The following is an 18,793-nucleotide window of genomic DNA, read 5'->3' on the forward strand; positions in this document are numbered from 1 at the left end:
GTTTTCTCATAGCTGATGGACAAGCCTTATTCCATTTCATTCCTCTCTTAACACAGAGTTCCCATCATTTCATCATGGCCTGGAAGTGCCGTGTAACCATGGTTTCACATGCAGTACTTCTTAAGATTTCACAGAGGATTGTTTGATGTCCTAGTGCACATATGTCAGAGTCAAGGCCCGCGGGCCACATCCGGCCCGCGAGAAGGTTTTTTACGGCCCCTGGGATGATCTTGATTTATTATTAGAACCGGCCCGCAGACCGCAGCAAGCCGGCAGCCCGCAGATCTTTTACACGCACCAATACTACATTTCCCACAATGCAACGGTGACGCACCGAGCAGTAGGCTGCTTCATTTCAATATTTATTGGCACAGCAGTCGTCAGCATCACAGTAAAATTAACTTTCAGATACCCATCAAAAATGGCAAAACGGAAGGTGGACACTGAGAACCGGGGGTTTCAAACAAGGTGGGAGTCGGAGTATATGTTCACGGAGGTAGCTGGAAAACCTGTGTGTCTTCTGTGTGGAGAAAGTGTGGCGGTACTGAAAGAGTATAATCTGAGACGACATTATGAAACGAAACACGCGGACAAAAACAAGAATATGGACATGGAACAAAGGCTACAAAAGGCTAGATTTTTGCACTTTATTTTATTGTATTTCAATCCAATTATATTTTAAAAATATTTCAGTTGAGTGGATGATAGAAAATTGCTATTATTGTTTTTTTCTTTGAAGTAAATTTAGCCCACTTTTGCTAAAATAGAAAATATAGGCTACTGATGGTGCCTTGAATACCGGTTTCTTTCATTTAATGTTCATGTTATGGGGATTTTTATATAAAGGAAATTTGTCTTTTGTGTCTGTTGAAAATTAAAGATTACTGACAGAGCCATAAGAAAATATTGCTTTATTTATCTGATCATATTGGAATATATTTGTTAGGTTTTCAGTAGGTTCAATTAGGTTCACTAGACTATATGCGTCATTTAAAAAATTTTCAATGAACATTCGAACAGTCCGGCCCTCGGCTTGTAGCTAAATTTTTTATTTGGCCCTCCGTCCATTTGACTTTGACACCCCTGTCCTAGTGCATTTGAACATGGTATATTATGGTCTATTAATGTTTATCATGTGAATGTCCTCTATGTCATGGTCTGTGTCAAAAGAGAGCGAGAGAGACTGACAGACAGACAAAGAGAGAAAAAGTGTGTGTGTGTGTGTGTGTGTGTGTGTGTGTGTGTGTGTGTGTGTGTGTGTGTGTGTGTGTGTGTGTGTGTGTGTGTGTGTGTGTGTGTGTGTGTGTGTGTGTGTGTGTGTGTGTGTGCGCGCTCGCGTGTGTGTGTCTGTGTAGTAAACGAAAGTGAAAACAAAGACAAACATTCATGAAAAAAACTATTTCGTAAACTTAAATAAAATAATTAACTAAACCGATTGAAAAACTAAAACTATTCTGAAACTATTATCTTTGACTGCAAAACTAACTAAAATAACAAAAAAAAACATAATGAATTATGTTCAGTTTGAGGGTTTTTTCCAAATTGTCAGCAAAAATGTTATGGGGTTTTCAAGCTTTTGTGGGCTTTAAGCCTCTGAATCTGCTACCAGGAGATGGCGATGTTTCAAATAGACCTTGCTTATGAATCACTATCACCACAAGAGACTGGACTCAATGTTGTAACTATGGGAATACATTTCTTTAAAAGGTGGTAACATTCTAGCCAATGATAAGGCAGATTCGCAAGTGAATAACAGGCACGACTCCGATATAACATTGTTTTTCTCAAAGTTGCCGGGATGCCACGTGTCTTCCGCTTATATCAGTACATTTGTAAATACCTAAACATTACGAAATTTCTATTCGATCAAATAAGCTTCACGTATTCGACACTCTCTCATTGACCTCCATACAAAAAAATCTCCTTTTTGACTGGTTAATGCTTATTTTAACACAGACAGATTTTGGAGCAAAGTCAGCCCTCTGGCTTCGCCTCTACCTCTCTGCTATCACTAGCGATCACTAGCTACAGTATTACTAGCTATCAGGGAAGAAATCCGCTAGGTAACTAGCATAGCCAAAGGGCGAGAACGCCAGGATAGTGGATTCAATTCCCAGGATGACCCATACATAAAATATATGCACGCATGACTGTAAGTAGCTTTGGATAAAAGCGTCTGCTAAATGGCATATATATTATTAATATAGCATGTGTACAAATTTACCAAACACAAATAACCAATAACCAATCCATTTGTTTTTATTTAATGTGCAGCATCTTTTTAGATCAGTTCCTCATCCAATTGTCATGCTTACGATTCTTGCTTACTGACTGTGAGCTGTAAGAAGAAAGCCTAGCAGAAAATTCCCACACTTTATGCTTACTGACATTTTCCAAAATGCCTCAGCCTGTTCCAACCATTGTCTATTGAGTCCCAGTGGTTCTAATACTCAAAATGAAGGCATCCCATGATGAGACTCCATAAGATGGAATCCGCAGTAGGGGAAACAGCACCACTAACAACCCCACGGCCCTTCTTATTGTTTTGTTGACGAAGCAGAGGAGAGGAGCGTCGCCCAAAGTGGTAAAAAAATGTGCAGTACATATTCTGCTGTTCCATCGCATGTGTAATGATGTCCGAAGAGGAAACAACTGTTTTTGTTGTTTGCAGTATCTTTTTTGTTGTTGTAATATCGCAAACGGATGTGACAGCTTTACCATCGATGATTCCAGCTTTAATAATCCCTGAGCCAACACTCCCACAACCAAATCAATTAGTCAGATATTTCCTTTCCTCCCTATACTCTATTCCTATGCGAATACTCCAATGTCAACAAGACCTCGGCAGCACTCGTCAGAAGTTCTAAACAAAGCCATCTCCAATTGAAGCAGACAACTAATCTCTGCCTGCTCTCTTATGGCAGACTAAAAACTATTCCTCTGAAAACAACATCAAGAGAGGGGTTTGGAAGCCGCTTCCTTTGACTGATAAGATGGAAAATGCATTTCTTCCCCAACAAAGAGAGGAGAAGAAGAGAGAGGATGGAGACTCCTCTGGCAATATGTGAGCGAGTGAAGATACCCCCCCAGACAGAGCGACAGCATTGTGTTGTGTGCTTCAAAATGTTTTCACTGGGAAATCTGTATAGCCACAACGTCCCTGTAGGTCTGCTAGACACTGTAACATCAGCTCAGATCTGATGATGAGTTCATGAACGATGATTGGGTGACAGTGAGGGATAGTAAAAAAATTGAACGCAATTAGAGTAGACTCTCCCTAAATGTGCCATCTACTTCCTAAAGGCAAAGTGGGCATGTAAGACCAAGGATAAAACTGAGAGGATCATTCCTAAAATCTGACCATGGCATGCATACAGTCAGTGTTCATAAATTGTTCATGACTTCAATGGGTGATCATTCATTGCTGGTGTTTGGATGTAGCCTAGAGCACTTATCTGGGGCTATTTGTTTGCAAATTCAATAAAATGTCCACTTGTTTTGAATAATTCTACTACAAAGATCTTCTCACAAGCATACACGATGTCGCAGCCTAAATATCTTTGCCTTGAAGAGCAGCAAGGAAGGTCCATGATCAGGTCAAACAAGGAACTAGAGCCCACTGGAACCAATCAGCTGTACACAACCATTCAGCCTTTAGTGTAATCAATTCCAGAAACAAAGACCTTTAACTGTCATTTAAGGCCAGTCTGATTTGCATGTGAACAACAACCATTGTCCCGCTGCGTTTCATCTCCTAATCTCCCTGATCTGTGCTAATCACAGTCATTCTTCTTTAAGAAGAATTGGCTCTCCAATTAGCCGCTACAGCCGCAGCAGATGGGGTCGGCTCCAGTCTGGACTTAAACTGGTATGTGTTAAACTGGTATGTTGTTGTAGACTACCTGAGCTGTGTGTGTGTGTGTGTGTGTGTGTGTGTGTGTGTGTGTGTGTGTGTGTGTGTGTGTGTGTGTGTGTGTGTGTGTGTGTGTGTGTGTGTGTGTGTGTGTGTGTGTGTGTGTGTGTGTGTGTGTGTGTGTGTGTGTGTGTGTGTACATGTATGCGAGCGCGCCCGTGTGTACGCCCACACTATATATACAAAAGTATGTGGACACTTCTTCAAATTAGTGTATTCGGGTATTTCAGTCGCACCTGTTGCTGACAGGTGTATAAAATCGAGCACCCATCCAATCTCCATAGACAAACATTAGCAGTAGAATGACCTTACTGGAGAGCTCAGTGACTTTCAACGTGTCACCGTCATAAGATTCCACCTTTCCAGTTCAACAAATGTCAGTTTGACAAATGTCTGCCCTGCTAGAGCTGCCCCGGTCAACTGTATGTGCTGTTATTGTGAAGTGGAAATGTCTGGGAGCAACAACAGCTCAGCCGCGAAGTGGTAGGCAACACAAGCTCATAGAACGTGACCGCCGAGTGTTGAAGTACATAAAAACAGTCTGTCATCGGTTGCAACATTCACTACCAAGTTCCAAACTGCCTCTGAAAGCAACGTCAGCAACTGTTCATCGGGAGCTTCATGAAATGGATTTCCATGGCCGAGCAGCCGCACACAAGCCTAAGATCACCATGAGCAATGCCAAGCGTCGGCTGGAGTGGTGTAAAGCTCGTCGCCATTGGACTCTGGAGCAATGGAAACGCGTTCTCTGGAGTGATGAATCATGCTTTACCATCTGGCAGTCTGACGCACGAATCTGGGTTTGGCAGATGCCAGGAGAACACTACCTGCACCAATGCATAGTGCCAACTGTAAAGTTTGGTGGAGGAGGAATAATAGTCTGAGGTTGTTTTTCATGTTTCTGGCTAGTTTCACCTCTTAGTTCCAGTGAAGGGAAATATTTACGCTACAGCATACAATGGCATTCTAGACGATTCTGTGCTTCCAACTTTGTGGTAACAGTTTGGGGAAGGCCCTTTCCTGCTTCAGCATGACAATGCCCCTGTGCAGAAAGCAAGGTCCATACAGAAATGGTTTCTCGAGATCGGTGTGGAAGAACTTGACTGACCTCAACCCCATTAAATAGCTTTGGGATGAATTGGAATGCCGACTGCGAGCCAGGCCTAATCGCCCATCATCAGTGCCCGACCTCACTTATGCTCTTGTGGCTGAATGGAAGCAAGTCCCCGCAGAAATGTTCCAACATCTAGCGGAAAGCCTTCCCACAAGAGTGGAGGCTGTTAAAGCAGCAAAGGGGGGACCAACTCCATATTAATGCCCATGATTTTGGAATGAGATATTCAACGTGGAGGTGTCCACATACTTTTGGTCATGTAGTGTATATATCTGTGTCACTGTTAGCCAGGTCTTACTAGGGCAGCCATGACAGTGATAACACGTTAGCTGGGAGTGTTACTGTGTTAGCATTCCTCTCACTGGAGATGTTTACCTTTCTCATTCCTGATGCTCTACATCTCTCAGGGTCAAACACACCAAACCCAGGCTATATAACAGTCAGAACGGAGTGTTTCTTCCTTGTTCCAAAGACGGGTAATATCAATTTAACCCCGCCTGACCCTTCGTACAGGTACAGTGACCTAATGTCTTTCCGAGGCATGACATTCGCTCCATTAAGCAATTGCTAGTGTCGCTCTGAATGCAGATACGTCAGTGTGGCGGAAGCGTAAAAAATTGGTAACTTCATTGAGAATAGATTGGATAACATCTGACATCTCAAACTTTCATTGACATAGTTTCCGTCCTCCTCTGAGTATATTGACTTCAATACAAAAACTAGGAGGCTCATGGTTCTCACCCCCTTCCATAGTGTGTGACGTTCAACGTTGAGCTGAAAACATCTTTGCAGTAAATCAGTTGAGGAACATTGAGGAAGATCGAACTGGTCCACGCAAGAAAAATATTCAAACATCACAGCCTCGTTGACTATGACAGAGAAGTGCCTTAAAGGTGTGCAGAGTTGGCCACATTAGACCCCAACATGCCCTCGCCCTGCTTTCTCCTCACTTTCTCTCCCACAGCTACACAAGAAATGGGCTTTCCAAACTGAAACCTTGCACTTGTAATTAGCCCTTAGATTCTTCCCCCTTAGTCTCCCAAAAATAGCCCCACTACAGAGAGAAAAAGCTTGAAGGGTTTCATGCAGTGTTTTAAAAATCAAGGGTGATCTTATTATGGCATTAGGAGCCACGCCCCACTTGTCATTGGTCAAAAAAAATAACACTTGTGATTGGTCAACAAAATAAAATAAAAAATAAATATATTTTAATAATATATTTAAAAAATGTATTGTTCAAAACAAACTGTTCAGTGTACTTACTACTCTGCCCCTCATTGACTGCCGGCAGCAGCATCTCCGCCTCCATGGGTGCATAGGCTTTGCGAACATTGCTTGGATTGTTTTGCCAGCTATTGGCTATGATGGGGAACTGCTAGCATAAATTATAACAGCACAAAAAAAAAGGACCATCCTGGGGCGCTCAAATGTGCGTTCAGTCAGAACTTCTGGGCCTGATCTAGTCTCCCTCCCAATACGTCTTTCGCGCCAGACGCCTTACTTCCGCACGTGAGACTAGATCTGCTCTATCAGGTACAGATGGCGTTGAAGCAAAAAGCTAATTGTAATTAACTTGGGACCTAATAAACCAGATATCTACATCCAACAAGAGTCGAAGGACAGAGGAATACACTCGCTAGAACCTTCTCACCAAGGATCTGGTAAGACAGAAAAGCATGACGGTGGCTTACTGCTTCCCCCTATGTTGTTCGTCAGGTTCTACTATAGGTGAAAGGGTGACATGTGTGGACTAAAACAGCATAAAACCGGGTGTATCACAAAGCATGATCAAATTAATTAGCCAGCTACAGTAATTTTCAGACACATTGAGAAATAGTTTGGTAAAAAAAAATTGGGGGGGTCGAATTAACCAGTTATCTACCTTTGATAAGCAGCTAGCTATCTATAGGTAGCTGGTAGCTTGCTAGATAGTGCCCATGCCAATATCAAGTCTTTCTAAACTCAGTTCTGACTAACTCGTAAATGTGAAGTTATTTCAGAATGAACGTTAACTGTCTAGCACATCATGCTTTGTGACATTATGTTAGCTAGCTATCCCCAGTTAGATAATATGTTTTCACTTATTGCATCTGCATGCTTGTTGCGTTCTCCCTGGTGTACTCGTTCGTTTGTGAGCTGGCTGCTCATTTTAAATCTAATCTGGTTAAAACTGAGGCAGCATGTGCAGCACTGGTCATTCGGTTTTGACGTGCAAAACTGAAATTGGTGTATTTACGCTGTGTTCAAATGCACAGATCACTTTTATATACTTTATCTTCTCAAAGAAACTAATGGTAGTTTGAAAACTTGGCATCATATTTCTGTCATGCTGCTTTGCCCCGAGTACTTAGCCAATCAGCGGCCATCACCGGTGGTTTTGTTTGAGCCTATGATGATGAGAGGACCTTGTGATTTGTAGGCTTGGAGTTTTTCAGTGTGTAACCAGACTAAGGGAGATGGACTTGGCCTTGACATTGAAATAGTCCCATTCCCTGACTTTTTGCTGAGTGTAATGTTCAATTCCGTGACCTTGTGATCCAGTACCTTGTTGGTTCTTCTGATCATACTGCAGTGGCTACACTATACTAAATACAATCACGTCACCAAATAATTTATTAAAACACACTGTTTTGCTATGAAGTTCTACAGTAGCCTCAACTCTATAGGGTAGCACCATAGTGTAGCCGTAGGACAGCTAATTTCCGTCCTCCTCTGAGTACATTGACTTCAATACAAAAACTAGGAGTCTCATGGTTCTCACACCCTTCCATAGACTTACACAGTAATTATAACAACTTCCGGAGGACGTCCTCCAACCAATCAGAGCTCTTGCAGCATGAACTGACATGTTGCCCACCGAGAATTTATCTAGTACTGAAAGCATAAGCTACAGCTAGCTAGTACTGCAGTGCATAAAATGTGGTGAGTAGTTGACTCAAAGAGAGAGAAAGACAATAGTTGAACAGTTTTGAACAAATTCATGTATTCAAAAATGAAGCAGGAGCAAGAAAGAGAGAGAGAGAGATTGCTGTATTTAGCAATTTTTGTTCTCACTTTCACTGACAGTGCATTCGGAAAGTACACAGACCCCTTGACTTTTTCCACATTTTGTTACGTTACAGCCTTATTCTAAAATTGATTAAATAAATACAAATCCTCAGCAATCTACACACAATACCCCATAATGACAAAGCAAAGTTTTTTTAAACATTTTTGCAAACGTATAATTAAAAAAAAACAGAAATACCTTATTTACATAAGTATTCAGACCCTTTGCTATGAGACTCGAAATTGAGCACAGGTGCATCCTGTTTCCATTGATCATCCTTGAGATGTTTCTACAACTTGATTGGAGTCCACCTGTGGTAAATTCAATTGATTGGACATGATTTGGAAAGGCACACACCTGTCTATATAAGGTCCCACAGTTGCACAACACATCAGAGCAAAAACCAAGCCATGAAGTCGAAAGAATTGTCCGTAGAGCTCCGAGACAAGATTGTGTCAGGGCACAGATCTGGGGAAGGGTACCAAAACATTTCTGCAGCATTGAAGGTCCCCAAGAACACAATGTCCTCCATCATCCTTAAATGGAAGAAATTGAGAACCACCAAGACTCTACCTAGAGCTGGCCGCCAGGGCCAGACTGAGCCATCGGGGGAGAAGGGCCTTAGTCAGGGAGTTGACCAAGATACCGATGGTAACTCTGACAGAGCTCTAGAGTTCCTCTGTGGAGATGGGAGAACCTTCCAGAAGGACAAACATCTCTGCAGCACTCCACCAATTAGGCCTTGATGGTAGAGTGGCCAGACGGAAGCCACTCCTCAGTAAAAGGCACATGACAACCCGCTTGAAGTTTGCCAAAAGGCACCTAAAGACTCTCAGACCATGAGAAACAAGATTCTCTGGTCTGATGAAACCAAGATTGAACTCTTTGGCCTGAATGCCAAGCTTCACATCTGTCTGGAGGAAACCTGGCACCCTCTCTACGGTGAAGTATGGTGGTGGCAGCATCATGCTGTGGGATGTTTTTTAGTGGCAGGGACTGGGAGACTAGTCACGATTGAGTAAAATATGAACGGAGCAGAGTACAGAGATATCCTTGATTAAAACCTGCTCCAGAGCGCTCAGGACCTCAGACTGGGGTGAAGGTTCACCTGCTAACAGGACAACGACCCTAAGCACACAACCAAGACAACGCAGGAGTGACTTCGGGACAAGTCTCTGAATGTTCTTGAGTGGCCCAGCCAGAGCCCAGACTTGAACCCGATCAAACCTCTCTGGAGACTTGAAAATTGCTGTGCAGCAACGCTCCCCATCCAACTTAAAAGGATGTGCAGAGAAGAATGGGAGAAACTCCCCAAATACAGGTGTGTCAAGCTTGTAAGAAGACTCGATGCTGTAATCACTGCAAACGGTGCTTCAACAAGCTCACGAGTGGCGCAGCGGTCTTAGGTTCTGCATCTCAGTGAAAGAGGTGTCACTACAGCCCCTGGTTCGAATCCAGGCTGTATCACATCCGGCCGTGATAGGGAGTCCCATAGGGCAGCGCACAATTGGCCCAGCGTTGTCCGGGTTGGGCTGGGGTAGGCCGTCATTGTAAATAAGAAATTGTTCTTAACTGACTCTAGTTTGAGAAACAGACGCCTCAAAAGTCCTCAACTGGCAGCTTGGTTAAATAGTACCCGCAAAACACCAGTCTCAACGTTAACAGTGAAGAGGCGACTCTGAGATTCTAGCCTTGTAGGCAGAGTTGCAAAGAAAAAGCCATATCTCAGACTGGCCAACAAAAATAACAGATTAAGATTGGCAAAAGAACACAGACACTGGACAGAGCAATTCTGCCTAGAAGGCCAGCATCCCAGAGTCGGCTCTTTTCAGCTGTGCTAACATAATTGCAAAAGGGTTTTCTAATGATCAATTAGCCTTTTAAAATGATCAACTTGGATTAGCTAACACAACGTGCCATTGGAACACAGGAGTGATGGTTGCTGATAATGGGCCTCTGTACACATATGTATAGTTGAAGTCGGAAGTTTACATACACTTTAGCCAAATACTCAGTTTTTCACAATTCCTGGTGTTTAATCCTAGTAAAAATTCCCTGTCTTAGGTCAGTTGAGATCACCACTTTATTTTAAGAATGTGAAATGTCAGAATAATAGTATAGAGAATGACTTATTTCAGCTTGTATTTCTTTTATCACATTCCCAGTGGGTCAGAAGTTTACATACACTCAATTAGTATTTTGTAGCATTGCCTTTAAATTGTTTAACTTCGGTCAAACAATTGTGGAAGGGTAGCCCTTTTGGGTAGACTTCCACAAGCTTCCCACAATAAGTTGGGTGAATTTTGGCCCATTCCTCCTGACAGAGCTGGTGTAACTGAGTCAGGTTTGTAGGCCTCCTTGCTCGCACACGCTTTTTCAGTACTGCCCACAAACTTTCTATAGGATTGAGCTCAGGGCTTTGTGATGGCCACTCCAATACCTTAACTTTGTTGTTCTTAAGCCATTTTGCCACAACTTTGGAAATATACTTGGGGTCATTGTCCATTTGGAAGACCCATTTGCAACCAAGCTTTAACTTCCTGACTGATGTCTTGAGATGTTGCTTCAATATATCCATATAATTTTCCATCCACATGATGCCATCTATTTTGTGAAGTGCACCAGTCCCTCCTGCAGCAAAGCACCCCCACAACATGATACTGCCACTCCCGTGCTTCACGGTTGGGATGGTATTCTTTGGCTTGCAAGCCTCCCCCTTTTTCCTACAAACATAACAATGATCATTATGGCCAAACAGTTAGATTTTTCAGACCAGAGGACATTTCTCCACGAAGTACAATCTTTGTCCCCATGTGCAGTTGCAAACCGTAGTCTGGCTTTTTTTATGGCAGTTTTGGAGCAGTGATATCTTCCTTGCTGAGCAGCCTTTCAGGTTATGTCGATATAGGACTTGTTTTACTGTGGATATAGATACTTTTGTTCCTGTTTCCTCCAGCATCTTCACAAGGTCCTTTGCTGCTGTTCTGGGACTGATTTGCACTTATCGCACCAAAGTACGTTCATCTCTAAGAGACAGAACGCGTCTCCTTCTTGAGCAGTATGACGGCTGCATGGTCCCATGGTGTTTATACTTGCATACTATTGTTTGTACAGATGAACGTGGTACCTTCAGGCGTTTGGGAATTGCTCCCAAGGATGAACCTGACTTGTGGAGGTCTCCAATTTCTGAGGTCTTGGCTGATTTCTTTTGATTTTCCCATGATGTCAAGCAAAGAGGCACTGAGTTTGAAGGTAGGCCTTGAAATACATCCACAGGTACAACTCCAATTGACTCAAATTATGTCAATTAGCCTCTCAGAAGCTTCTAAAGCCATGACATCATTTTCTGGAATTTTCCAAGCTGTTTAAAGGCACAGTCAGCTTAATGTATGTAAACTTCTGACCCACTGGAATTGTGATACAGTGAATTATAAGTGAAATAATCTGTCTGTAAGCAATTGTTGCAAAAATTACTTGTGTCATCCACAAAGTAGATGTCCTAACCGACTTGCCAAAACTATAGTTTGTTAACAAGAAATGTGGGGAGTGGTTGAAAAACGAGTTTTAATGACTCCAACCTAAGTGTTTGTAAACTTCCGATTTCAACTGTAGATATTCCAGAAAAATCTGCCGTTTCCAGCTACAATAGTCATTTACAACATTAAAATGTCTACATTGCATTTCTGATCAAATACATGTTATTTTAATGGACACAAAAATTGCTTTTCTTTCAAAAACAAGGACATTTCTAAGTGACCCCAAACTTTTGAACTGGAGTGTACGTTGTGAACTTTAATTGATAGGCTAGTTTGTACCAACCTCATGATGGGTATAGGGAAAATGTAGTATAATAGTATATTGTTAAGTAGCCTAAACCTATCGATGTTACATTGAGCTGGGTGAAAAGAATATGAATAACAGTCATCCAATATCCTGTAATAGAAATAACGCCATGCTCATGAAAAAAGAATCGTCCTCCCTCATCTTAAAACGGCACCGACCACCACTGTCATACTGGGAACCTTAACTGGCTGGGGGAGACTGGGAGAGAAAACGGGGATGGGGGTTTCGGTTAAGTCAGTCCCCATAGGGGAACAGATGTCGTCGTCTAGTTAGTCCTCATTGGTATTTGGCATGGGGACAAGTTCGGGGCAGCTCTCAGAGGGGCAAAAATAGACGTTTCTGGAGGGAAACAGACAGAGACAGTGAGGATTGCTGTGTTTATGTACAAACTGTTACAGAGACTGAGTGGGTGAGAGTAGGGAGAGTTACATGTTCCGCTGTATAAAAATAAACTTGAAATATTATAACACACTGGTGTCATCTAATCCAATTTAGCTTCCAAAGGCCAATCTTCTATCCATCCTTTGAACCACCCACATCTTCCTACTAGAGAGAGTTGTTGCCCGCAATTAAATAAATGCAATGAAATAAATTTGAAATACTTATGCTAAGTAATCCTAGTATTTACATCTATATGCTACTTTTATCCACCCACCCATGTGTGCTGCGCCTTTGGGGGGATTAGAATGTTACATCAGTGATGATATCAGGCAGTTCTCAGGTCATTTTTCCTTTAATAACCTCCTACAGGGAACGGGGGAGGGTAACCTGAACCTAGATTTGTCATTTTAGGGGCAACATACACCTCAAGCGCCTTTGGAAATACCATGACCACATACCATGTACTGTACTTTATAGCACAAACCACAGGAGTTACTGTTTTGCTCAACAGAAAGCAACTAGGTCACACAATAGAATACTGCATTAGTCCTGTGTGGCTCCGTTGGTAGAGCATAGTGCTTGCAACAGCAGGGTTGTAAATTTGATTCCCACTGCGGCAAGATATGAAAAAGTATGTATGCAGTACTGTAAGATGCTTGGATAAAAAGAGTGCAAAAAGGAGACATTATATAAACCTACGTCCTAGATTTAAGTTATTGAAATATCTCACGAGGGAGAAAAGGGTAGTGTTTGGCTTTGCAAAGCAAAGCCCTAGCAAAGCTCTCACAATAGCGTCGGGGAGGAACTTGTCTCACAAAGATCTGTGTTTATTCTATCCATGGTGCTAAGGAGACAGGACCTTGGCATTGTTTCTCAACATTCTCTGCCAACATATGGCCAAAGATACCAACAAACGCGTTCATTCCCTGCATTATTGAAGAAACGCATTCTCTTAGCACGCTAGTTCTAACACGATACACGCCCGTACGAAACAGACACAGGTTTGAGGTTAAAGACAAATAAAACTTTTTTTTTTTTTAAACAAGTGTGTACTAGTTTCTCTCTCCGACATGTTCAAACCGTTTCCTTTCGTGAGAAACGGTGTCCTAGTTCCATGGTTTTCCTTCATTGACTTACTTCCACACCCATGGCAGGAGATGTACTGCAAACAATGCAGTATGAAGGAATGGATGAAAAGTAGAAAGAAATACAAATAAATAGGAATGTAAATAGCGTGGGTGGGTAAATGGCCTTGGAGGTGAATCATACTGCTTTATTCCCAGAGCCTGCCTATATCTCTGATAGGAGGAGGCTATTCAACACAACCAGGTAAATGGGACAAACAGAGCTGACTGTTGCCAACTAATTTAATACATCTCCTTTCCCACCAGGCAGTTGGCTAAATGTTGACAGAATGATGTCATGGTTTTGGTGTCACTGTGATGACATCATTAAGTTTTGAGCTGGGTGTACTATGCACAATAACCAACCAACCACATGGTCAGTGTGGGAGTACACAGTACTGTATTTCTGACCTCAGTTGGTCAGACACTGCTTTCCTTCTGTGGTCTCAAGGTGGTCAGCAACCGCTGTCGCATCTGTCTGTTTGGTCACATAGTTTCCATCCTCTGAGTTCTGCAGCTAACTGAATCTGGAGTCCAATGCAGCTAGCCATTTTCCCAGTCTGTGGGCAGAGAGGCAGCTTATTTAACGCAATGAAACCTCTGCAGGGGGGAAAAAAGCGCACCGCTGTGAAGAGGCATTTAGGAAATGTCAGGCCACTTGCTCTTTACATCCCATAATGCTGTGCCCGAGGACACATTTCGTGAGAGCAACTGTCCACCCACACGTTGACGCTCTCATTCTGTGACGTCTGCGAGATAAAAGCGTGTCGTGATCTTCCCTCGACTGCTAATCCTCCCAAAAACACACCATTTCTGCACCGCCTTTCAAGTCACAGCAGCAGCATCATAATGTCCCAAGCAGAATCCAGACGTATACATACGGTGTATCTCTATATACGGCTCTAGCTGATCCCATACATTTAGATTAGAATAAAACAACTAGACTAAGCCTAGGCTACATGTTTCTACAGGTTGCTTTAAGACAAAAATAGACCAGAGACAGAACATATACCAAAAACAGATGTGCCACCACTGGTTCCTTTAAGACAAAAACATAACTGACTGTCTAACAGCAGGATGTGAATCAGTGCACAGTAAACAGAGAGGGGCAGAGCAAAACCACATGCAACCACATCAAGTTCAACCTCAACTCAAGCTGCTATGGGCAACCCTAAAAAGAAAATTCTTCTCCATGTCGGTTGGGTCCTTTACACCAAAACTGTGCTGCACTCCTCCAAACGACACTAATTAATTTGAAATGGGTCACTAGCCAAGGGACTCCAAACACAGCGCCGCTCAGTCAACAGTTCATAAAGAACACTTGATGAGAGTCGACGATGAGAAAAATCACTCATCACTTCACAAAACCCTTTTAGTATGATGCCTGATTTAAATTCAGTTTGTGTCCCCGGTCCCAGTATTCAGGAAGCAGGACAGTATCGCTGTATAGAACTGCACAGTGTGTCACATAGCCACACACACATGCAAGCTCTGTTAGAGGCTGGAGCTGACCAAAACATTCCTCTGAAGGAACACACAAGCTAACCACTGTGAGGCACTTAAACAGTCAAATATGAGTTACAAAGAGCCCAAAGAAGGCAAGAAAACTGTCAGGGAGATGCAGGAAGACACCACAGCACAGAGATAAGCATGAACTATGAGAGAAAGAAGAGAGAGAGAGACGCTCAATGAGTTTGATGAGAATACTTACAGAGTTGAGAGTTAAAGTTTGCTCCATGTATGGCGCTGTGTGCAGCTTGTGTTTGGCTTGTCTTCAGTGCTGCTGCAGCTCCACACGCCCGGTGTGTGGAAACAAGTCCATTCGTCGGCTCACTCCGCGGTGTGTGTGTGTGTGTATGCAGCCAGGGAGAGCTAAGCTCAGGCGGAGAGCGGCAGTCCAAGATCCTGACAGCTACTGAGAGTTCAAACACCCTCCCCCTGCTGCTACTGTGCCTTGCTTCCTCTCTCCCTCCCTCTCTCACTCCCTACCTACCTCCCTCCCTCTCTCACTTTCCCTCTACCCACTCTATCATCCTTCCCTTTCCATTTATGTTTCTCTCCCTCTGTCTTCATTCCTCCTCACAGTTCCTGCTACGCCCACAAAGTGGATCTCTTAGCCTCAGGCAGGCAAACCAAGCTTTGTTATCCAGCCTATGATGTGTGAGGGAACGCAAAACCTTAGACTCACGGATAAGGGAGGGCCATCAACTCTTGACACACACATAGGTACACAAAATAGCATACACTCACAAGCATTTCTTCACACTATTTGTAATGTATTATTTGTACACATAGACCACAACTCCAAACACACACACACACACTTATCATTCAGTGTGCAAAGCATCTGATTTAAGTCAGAAATTAAAGTCTGAGATGAGGAAGGAATTGGCGTGGGAGGGGGCCGGCGGGGCTTTGACAAGTGTGCTGAAAAATAAATAGAAGAGATACAAAGTTCCCAAACAACAAAGCCCCAGCGTGCAGCGAGACGCTCCTATCGCGTAATCTCCACACACACACAAAATACATCAACCGCTGATCATCACAGCTCCTCTGCTGAGACCAAATGGCAACCAGGACAAGCGAAACAGACAGAAAACAGCAGATTAGGCTAGCCGAGAGGACAGTCTGGCGTAGCTACATGTCAGAGGCTCTGCGAGGTCAAATATAACAGTGTTTACTGATTCCTGACCCCTGTTGCCACGGTTCTGACGCACACGACTAACCACGGAAAAAGCAACAGAGCCGCCGCATGTGCTTGCAGCTTCCGTAGCGTCAAGCGGTGAGAGGTTATCCACAAGCAGGGGTCTCACCACAGCGCTGCGGGAAGGGTCTCCCAGGGGCCCACGTTGTCCGCTCATGTAGAGATGTGTGCAGTGACCAGTGGCAGCTTATCACATTTTGGATTGCCACAGCGTGAGAAATGGGCTCAATAACATTCTAGGGAGTCGAGGACAGGACTGAGGAATCATGAGGGTAGGAAAAACACTCTAAACAAAACACCTTCCAATCCCTGTATAATGGGATATTCCAACGTGATGCACGCTAGTAATCTGGAGAGGCTGAGATACGATGACACTTTCTATTTATATGGTGAGGAACATAGGGAATCTTACTTTGTGGGTGTAAAACTCCTTTGATGTAGCATGCAATACATGCACCAGTTTGTCATTCCATATATTGTCTTTACAGGATGCCTGCCAAATGGAGGCTCTCACTTTCCTTATCAAGAAAGAGCAGATGATGTGTTTCTGTTGCTCTACATTGACTAATTTAGCAGACATACAGTAGTGAGTGCATACATATTCATGTTTCCTTCCCGTACTGAGCCTTGCGGCGTGGCTCATTGATCTTTGACTGATGATCATGTGAAGTTGTTATAGCGTAGTTAAACTTGACTGAATGCCGTTCTCCGGTGAAACAATGGTGTCTGGTTTAGCAAGGATGGTGATGCTGAGCCCTTGGGGTGATGAGCCCTTGAAGTGGAAACCAGGGGTGGGCGACAGCCATAGATGAGGATCTAATTGCCTTTGGCCACCATTAGAAGAAAACCTCATAGTAATTACCTGGAATGTATACCATGACTTAAAGCAGCATGGGTAAATTGCACTCACTTTGTCATGGTTTCAGGGTGGCTGAAATGATGACTGCACAATGATAAATGTGCAAATACGCCACTGTTAAGTTCTTATCAGACCACAGACGTGCTTACAGAACAGCTGTTTTGCAGCAACAAAAAAACTCCCAGAGGACCAGCAATTCCTAAGAAACCCTTAAAAGGTCCAATGCAGCTGTTTTAATCTTAATATCAAATCATTTCTGGGAAACAATTATTACCTTGTGTGATTATTTGATTATTTTTCATTTAAATGGTCAAAAATAAACAAAAAATAGCTTCTTAGCAAAGAGCAATTTCTCAAGCAAGAATTTTGCTAGGACTGTCTGGGAATGGTCTGTGTGGGGAGGGGAAAACTGAAAACTAGCAAAGAGGTTTGGAACTCTTGCATATCCTATGTTGAACATAATAAACGGCTCTCTATCCACCGGATGTGTACCAAACTCACTAAAAGTGGCAGTAATAAAGCCTCTCTTGAAAAAGCCAAACCGTGACCCAGAAAATATAAAAAACTATCGGCCTATATCGAATCTTCCATTCCTCTCAAAAAGTTTAGAAAAAGCTGTTGCGCAGCAACTCACTGCCTTCCTGAAGACAAACAATGTATACGAAATGCTTCAGTCTGGTTTTAGACCCCATCTGAGACTGCACTTGTGAAGGTGGTAAATTACCTTTTAATGGCGTCAGACCGAGGCTCTGCATCTGTCCTCGTGCTACTAGACCTTAGTGCTGCCTTTGATACCATCGATCAACACATTCTTTTGGAAAGATTGGAAACCCAAATTGGTCTACACGGACAAGTTCTGGCCTGGTTTAGATCTTCTCTGTCAGAAAGATATCAGTTTGTCTCTGTGAATGGTTTGTCCTCTGACAAATCAACTGTACATTTCGGTGTTCCTCAAGGTTCCGTTTTAGGACCACTATTGTTTTCACTATATATTTTACCTCTTGGGGATGTCATTCGAAAACATAATGTTAACTTTCACTGCTATGCGGATGACACACAGCTGTACATTTCAATGAAACATGGTGAAGCCCCAAAATTGCCCTCGCTAGAAGCCTGTGTTTCAGACATAAGGAAGTGGATGGCTGAAAACTTTCTACTTTTAAACTCGGACAAAACAGAGATGCTTGTTCTAGGTCCCAAGAAACAAAGAGATCTTCTGTTGAATCTGACAATTAATCTTGATGGTTGTAAAGTCATCTCAAATAAAACTGTGAAGGACCTCGGCGTTACTCTGGACCCTGATCTCTCTTTTGACGAACATATCAAGACTGTTTCAAGGAAAGCTTTTTTCCATCTACGTAACATTGCAAAAATCAAATGTTCTATCCAAAAATGATGCAGAAAAATTTATCCATGCTTTTGTTACTTCTAGGTTAGACTACTGCAATGCTCTACTTTCCGGCTACCCGGATAAAGCACTAAATAAACTTCAGTTAGTGCTAAATACGGCTGCTAGAATCCTAACTAGAACCCAAAAATTTGATCATATTACTCCAGTGCTAGCCTCCCTACACTGGCTTCCTGTTAAGGCAAGGGCTGATTTCAAGGTTTTACTGTTAACCTACAAAGCGTTACATGGGCTTGCTCCTACCTATCTTTCCGAGTTGGTCCTGCCGTACATACCTACACGTACGCTACGGTCACAAGATGCAGGCCTCCTAATTGTCCCTAGAATTTCTAAGCAAACAGCTGGAGGCAGGGCTTTCTCCTATAGATCTCAATTTTTATGGAATGGTCTGCCTACCC

General features: G+C 42.9%; 1 protein-coding gene across 1 annotated transcript in view; it reads right to left on the minus strand.

Annotated features, from left to right (window-relative positions):
- The window catches only part of LOC120049624 (regulator of G-protein signaling 12-like), a 54,238-nt gene extending 38,865 nt beyond the window's left edge, over positions 1-15,373 (minus strand). Inside the window, exon 1 of the mRNA XM_038995936.1 lies at positions 15,136-15,373. Within this exon, the coding sequence (XP_038851864.1) occupies positions 15,136-15,162 (27 nt within the window). The 5' untranslated portion in view covers positions 15,163-15,373. The remainder of the gene's footprint in view (positions 1-15,135) is intronic.
- Between the last annotated feature and the right edge of the window lie 3,420 nt (positions 15,374-18,793).

The sequence above is a fragment of the Salvelinus namaycush genome, chromosome 6 (assembly GCF_016432855.1).
Source record: "Salvelinus namaycush isolate Seneca chromosome 6, SaNama_1.0, whole genome shotgun sequence".
Taxonomy (NCBI): domain Eukaryota; kingdom Metazoa; phylum Chordata; class Actinopteri; order Salmoniformes; family Salmonidae; genus Salvelinus; species Salvelinus namaycush.